At 40.5% G+C, this 7,034-nt stretch overlaps 1 protein-coding gene across 1 annotated transcript; it reads left to right on the forward strand.

The window, feature by feature from the left end:
* Window positions 1-348: 348 nt before the first annotated feature.
* LOC130743761 (fasciclin-like arabinogalactan protein 12) lies at window positions 349-6,083 on the forward strand. Its single transcript, XM_057595989.1, has 2 exons — window positions 349-778; window positions 5,621-6,083. Exons 1-2 carry the CDS (start codon window positions 441-443, stop codon window positions 6,081-6,083), a joined length of 801 nt encoding a protein of 266 aa, XP_057451972.1. The 5' UTR covers window positions 349-440.
* Window positions 6,084-7,034: the final 951 nt, after the last annotated feature.

Raw genomic sequence — 7,034 nt, forward strand, 5'->3', positions numbered from 1 at the left:
TGAATGATAGTGAAAGCAAAATAGTTCTACATTTGCACATCTCATCTCAATGTTCCTGATGGTGATACTCTTCATCTTCTCACCACAGAAAAAATTCATCAAACAGTTCTGCCACCTAGCTCTAACCATATCAATGAAGTACTACCACCTTTCCATGACAGATAAGTGAAAGCTTCTCTAGCAACAAATCTACTTTTCTATAACTAAACTACCACCTATACTATACTTATTGCTTATAAAAAAAACCTATACTATACTTATCATTTATCAATCATCACTCTCTCCCTCCATGTATAAAAGCAAGCCCCTCTATCCATATTCCTCACACCAAATCAAAACACACAACAAACAGCAAGAAGCTCTCATTCTCAAGTAGCATTCTTTATCTCAAACCTTCTCTTCAAAAAAATCAACAGCCTTCATTTCAATCACCAAAAGCAATGGCAAAAGAATTTCTCTTCTCTGCCTCCTCAATTCTACTACTAATCACCCTCTTCTCCGCTGCCACTACCACAACAACATCAGCTCAGCCACTATCCCTTGTTCAGGCCCCAAAACAACCACCTCCGGCTGCTGTACCCGCCGGAGCTCCCGGAATGAACACGGTGCCCCTAGTACCAGTGTCACCCAGTGGAGCCCCCACACCTACCATCCCCAAAACCCCCACCATAGACATTACCCAAATTCTCAACAAAGCCAAGAGATTTTCTGTTCTGACCCGTCTTCTGAAAACCACCCAATTAATCAACCAGTTGAACTCACAGCTTGTGACTGTTGGATTTCAATCTCAGAAATCCCTTGAACGCAATTGATTATCACAATCAATGCTAGATTTAGGAACAATCAACACAAGAAAGGAAGAATGAATCTTGTAGTCAACGTAGGAAAGATCAGAAACTCTGATTGAATGAAGAAGATGAATATTGATACACTGCACTCACACACAGTGAGTGCCTTTTATTCATTACATGGGGATCACAATTAACAACATACAGACTCTAAAGGACCAACTAATAAACTCTCTAAAAACACAAGGACCTAATCTGAATTACCACTAATTCCAACACTCCCCCTTAATTCAGAATACTCTCAGCAGATACAATCTTCAGCTTCTTACACAAAGCTGCAAACCTCTCAGGCCTTAATGGCTTTCCCTCTTGTGACTTGGTCCCTCAAGAAATGAAAACGAGTCTCTATATGCTTACTTCTTCCATGAGCCACAGGATGCTTGGCAAGATCAATAGCTGACTTATTGTCAACCAGCAACTTCATAATTCTAGAAGTTCTCAGTCCAATTTCCTCCATCAATGTGTTAATCCATAGAGCTTGACAAGCACCAAATGAAGCTGCAACATACTCAGCTTCACAAGATGAAAGTGCTACTATTGGCTGCTTCTTGGAACACCATGAGATTGGTGCATCACCACACAAAAACACATAGCCTGTAGTACTTTTCCTATCATCTTTGTCTCCACTCCAGTCACTGTCGACATAACCTGTGACTTCCTTCTTCACATTGTAAGCCTTTCCTGGAAACAACACACCATGACTAAGGGTTCCTTTAATGTATCTAAGTATCCTCTTGGCAGCTAGATAATGAGACTCTTTAGGGTTCTCCATAAACTTGCTCACAAGTCCCACACCATAGCTAATTTCAGGTCTACTACAACACAGATACCTTAAAGAACCCACTAGTTGCTTGAACAATGTAGAATCAACTGACTTCCCAGTATCTGCCTTAGTCAGAACAGTACCACACTCCACTGGAGAAGTCACTGCATTACATTCAGCTAGATTAAACCTCCTCAATACCTCAGCTGCATACTTCCTTTGGCTCATGAAAATTCCTTGCTTAGTCCTGAGAAATTCAATTCCCAAGAAAAATGAAAGCTCTCCCATGTCACTCATTTCAAATTCAGATTCCATCTTCTCCTTAAATTCAACTATCTCATCTTCACTGCTCCCAGTAACCAAGAGATCATCCACATACAGACACACTATGATCATTCCAGTGTTCTTTGATCTCTTGACATATACACCATGCTCAGAGATGCATTTTACAAATCCCAACTGATTCAGAAAACCATCAATCCTCTTGTTCCATGCTCTAGGAGCCTGCTTGAGTCCATACAAGGCTTTATACAACCTATAAACCTTGTGCTCATGACCATTAACCTCAGGAGGTTGTTGGACATATACCTCTTCATTAAGAGGTCCATTGAGAAATGCAGATTTAACATCGAGCTGATGCAATCTCCAATTCTTAAGACTAGCAGTAGCAACAACCATCCTTACAGTTTCCATTCTGGCCACAGGAGCAAAAACATCAGTGTAGTCAAGTCCTTCCTTCTGTTGAAAACCCCTTGCTACAAGCCTGGCCTTATACCTAGCTATAGAGCCATCTGACTTTAACTTGGTCTTATAGACCCATTTCACAAAGATAGCCTTCTTCCCTTTTGGTAAATCAACAAGACTCCAAGTCTTATTCTTCTCAATAGAACCAAGCTCTTCCTTCATAGCTAAGATCCAATTATCATGATGAAAAGCCTCTTCAACACTCACTGGCTCAATCTCAGCATTCAAAGCTAGATGAACCAGATCACCTTCATGTGTAACCTCATTGTCAGGAAATAGCACATAGTCATCTAACCTAGCAGGCAAATGTCTTGATCTTTGAGTCCTCTGAACCACATTACCAGTAGGAAGATTCACAGTTCCTTGTACAGCTGATTCGTCTGATCCTTCATTCACATCTGTTTCAGCATCAGGTAACAACTCAGGAAAATTAAACTGAACTTTTGCACTGGATCCCACTGTTTCATCATCAGGCCAATCCTATGTTGTTTCTTCATCAACAACAACATCTCTACTAATGATTATACCATTTGTCACAGGGTTAAGTAGCCTATAAGCACCTGTAGAGTGATACCCCACTAGAAGTAGCTTCTCACTCTTGTTGTCCAGTTTCTTCCTCCTTTGATCTGGCAAGTGTCTATAACACACAGATCCAAAAACCTTAAAATGTTTCACAATTGGCTTCAGACCTGTCCAAGCTTCCTCAGGTGTCAAAGACTTCAATCTTTTGGTAGGACACCTGTTGAGAATGTAAGTGGCAGTAGATACAGCTTCACCCCACAATTTCACTGGTAACTTCTTGCTACTCAACATACTTCTCACCATGTTAGCAATAGTTCTATTCCTCCTCTCAGCCACTCCATTATGCTGAGGAGTATATGGAGCTATTATTTCATGATAAATTCCAGCTTCTTCACAGAATGCTTTCATCTCCTTTGAAACATACTCACCTCCACCATCTGTTCTCAGGGTTTTTATGCTTCTACTGCTTTGCTTCTCAACTAACACCTTGAACTTCTTAAAAATATCAAACACTTCTGACTTTCTGGTTAGTAGATAAGTCCACATTTTCCTAGTGTGATCATCAATAAAAGACACAAAATATCTATTACCACCTGATGACACAACCTCAAATGGTCCACACACATCAGAATATACCACATCCAATGCATCCTTAGAATTCACTAGCATACTCTCATGAAAAACATTTCTAGGCTGCTTGCTCAATAAACAACCTTCACACAACTGACCAGAGACCTTTACCAGTGGAAGACCCTTCACCATATCTTCATTATGGAGCTGATTCAAGCCTTTAAAATTCAGATGACCATATCTGAGATGCCAAAGCCTATCCACATTTGAAGTACTTGCTTTCATACACTGTGCATCACTAATGTTAAGATCAACCTGAAAAGTCTTGTTTGTTGCCAATGCTGATCTCAAAATCAACCTATACTTTGGATCAAACACTAACAGATTCTTCCCTTTAGTCTTCAATGAATAGCCTTTCTCAACCAACTGCCCTAGGCTAATCAGGTTATGTTTCACACTGGGAACATACAACACATCTGTGATAAATGCTTGTTTTCCATTCTTCTTTTTGATAAGAATCCTTCCAATACCAGTTGATTTAATAGTGCTATTGTCGGCAAACCTAACACTACTAGATTTCCTCTCATCCAAGTCAACAAACCACTCTTTGTGGCCAGTCATATGAGATGAACAACCTAAGTCTAAGTACCAGGTGTTCTCATCAAGCATGTGAGAACTAACAGCAGAATTTACAACTTCACTACCAATAAGGCTAGGAATTTGAATAAAACTACTACTAGATTCATCATCAGGGACAACAAACAATACCTGCTCACCATCTGATTCATCATCTTCATGAGCAGAATAGACATGGTCTTCTTGCTTGTTCCCTTTCTTCTTGTTCTTACATTCATATGCAAAATGTCCATACTTCTTACAAGCATAACACTGAACACTCTTCTTGCTTTTCCCTTTCTTGAACTTATCTTTGTCCTGATTCTTTTCCTTGGAATCCCACTTCTTCTTGGATTCACCCTCATCCTCATGTGAAGACTGCCCAGAATCCTTGTTCTTCCAATTCTTCTCCTTGAAGGTCTTAGAGTTGCTACTCCACTTCTTCTTGCTGGTACCACCATGAGCATACAATGCTTGTTCAGTTTCTCTGTCAGACTCTCTCAGATTCAATCTCATTTCATGAGCCTCCAATGAACCTTGAAGCTCCTCAACCTTCATTGTATCCAAATCCTTAGACTCCTCTATAGTAGTAACTATATGATCAAATCTTGTAGTCAAAGATCGAAGAACCTTTTCTACAAGCATTTGATCATTCATAGTCTCTCCATTCGTCTTCATTTGGTTTGTCAAGGTCTGAAGTCGAGTGAAAAACTTAGAAATCGTCTCTGATTTCTCCATCTTCAGAGCTTCATACTGTCTTCTGAGAGTCTGGAACTTGACCTTCTTCAATTTTGCCACACCTTCGTAGCTCTTGTTCAGAATATCCCACGCCTCCTTTGACGTTTTCGCCGCTGCAATTTTCTCAAAATTTGCAGGGTTAACACACTGATGGATAATGAACAGAGCCCGCATATCTTTCTTCTTCAGCTCCTTATGAGCAGCGCTTTGCTCCGCCGTCGGTTCCGCCGGTAGAGCATCATACCTAGAAGTCACCATCTCCAGAACATCTTGAAACCCGAAGATGACAAGCATCTGGGTATTCCACCGTTCCCAATCACTCTTGCCGTCAAGAACCGGCAACGAAGCTGGGAAATTGCCATTCGTTCCAGCCATCACCTTAAAAGAAGCGTCCACTTCCACCGGAGCTTCCAACGGAGCAAGCACCTCCGTTGTGACTGATTCACACTCCGCCGTAGATCGTCGTGCACGGGTGGTGGCTCACATCGCCGGTCGCCGGATCGTGAAGCTCTTGATACCACTGTTGGATTTCAATCTCAGAAATCCCTTGAACGCAATTGATTATCACAATCAATGCTAGATTTAGGAACAATCAACACAAGAAAGGAAGAATGAATCTTGTAGTCAACGTAGGAAAGATCAGAAACTCTGATTGAATGAAGAAGATGAATATTGATACACTGCACTCACACACAGTGAGTGCCTTTTATTCATTACATGGGGATCACAATTAACAACATACAGACTCTGAAGGACCAACTAATAAACTCTCTAAAAACACAAGGACCTAATCTGAATTACCACTAATTCCAACAGTGACATCAGGCTCAGGTGGGTTAACCCTTTTTGCACCAGAAGACAGTGCCTTCTCCAAGCTAAAACCAGGGCTTCTCAACTCCCTCAGTGACAGGGAAAAGGTGGAACTCTTACAGTTCCACACACTTTCTTCCTTCATTTCAATCTCCAATTTCGACACACTCACCAACCCAGTTCAGACCCAGGCCGGTTCAGACTCCAAGAGGCTGCAGCTGAATGTCACCACTTACGGCGGCGGCAAAGTGAGCATGGCCACCGGAGCAGTTAACGCCACCGTTACTGGCACCGTGTACGCCGACAACAAGCTTGCTGTTTATCAGGTGGACAAGGTGCTTGTTCCGCTTGATATGGTTCTTCCTAAGGCGAAGGCTCCGGCACCGGCGAAAGAGGTTTCGCCAAAATCTGATAGAATTAGAAGTAAGAGACAAGAAAAAGCTCGGGTGGATATGAATTGTGAGAGAAAGTGAATTGTGAACATATTACCACTTCTGATTAGTTTATGTGAGTATATTTTAAGGGTAAAATAACAAATAGATTGAAAATAGAAGAAATAAGCGGTATTTGGTCAATTTGGTCCCTGAGAGTGTAACTAGCTGATTAGTTGGTCCATGAACTATCAAAATGCATCTCGTAGTTAAAAATCTTATCAAAATTGAAACAAAGTAGTTCTTAAGATGTGTCGCATCATGGTAGTTTGCTAGGCGGACAAATTGGTCCTTGTCACCTTCAACCACTATATTAGCAACCTCTGCACTTTCTCTTGGTCTGCTAACGAACCAATGAAGTTGAGAGTGGAGGAGAAAGTGTAAGCGCAGGTTTTGGAGGTAATTTGGTTAAGAGTTCGAAGGCAACAACCTGTTTACTCGGTTTTTTGGTAAATAAATAAGAGATTTCACAGGGCAATTTGGAGACTAAATTTTTGTCCTTGAGTTCTTTTAAGTGAAAACGTTAGTGTTTGGAAAAGTGTGTACGTACGTTTACAATGTCCAATTTATAAGAAAAACAATAAATTAAAAGGAAAAAACAAAGATCAAAATGGAAATAAAAAGGAAAAGAAAAGCAAATGAAAATGAAAATTTTATTGAATTGAAAAGGTGATTTACGAAGCTCGTACTCTTTGGCGTTCCCGTAATCCTTGTATGTCACTTGAATATGATGGACTTGTGGCTTTTTAGAGAGTTGCTTAGAGCAGTACACCACATCTTTATCACATACCTTTTATATTGAGTTTTTGGATCTTATCTCTTATATTTGAGATAATCTTGTCAAACTCGACATTGCATTACAATACATGCTAAGTGGATGACTCCATCACAATATCGTGATGAATATCGAAAGGCATCACAACTTAAGATAGAAGTAGGTTAGATTGTTGACAGTCGTCTATGACCTAACATACATAAGACCCAGGTCAAACT

This window comes from Lotus japonicus, chromosome 3, assembly GCF_012489685.1.
Source record: "Lotus japonicus ecotype B-129 chromosome 3, LjGifu_v1.2".
NCBI lineage: Eukaryota > Viridiplantae > Streptophyta > Magnoliopsida > Fabales > Fabaceae > Lotus > Lotus japonicus.

Coding starts and splice junctions, on each gene's coding strand:
- LOC130743761 (XM_057595989.1), top strand. CDS start 441: ATGGCAAAAGAATTTCTCTTCTCTGCCTCCTCAATTCTACTACTAATC. Junction 779..5,620: donor TCACAGCTTGTGACTGTTGG/ATTTCAATCTCA, acceptor TCCAACAGTGAC/ATCAGGCTCAGGTGGGTTAA.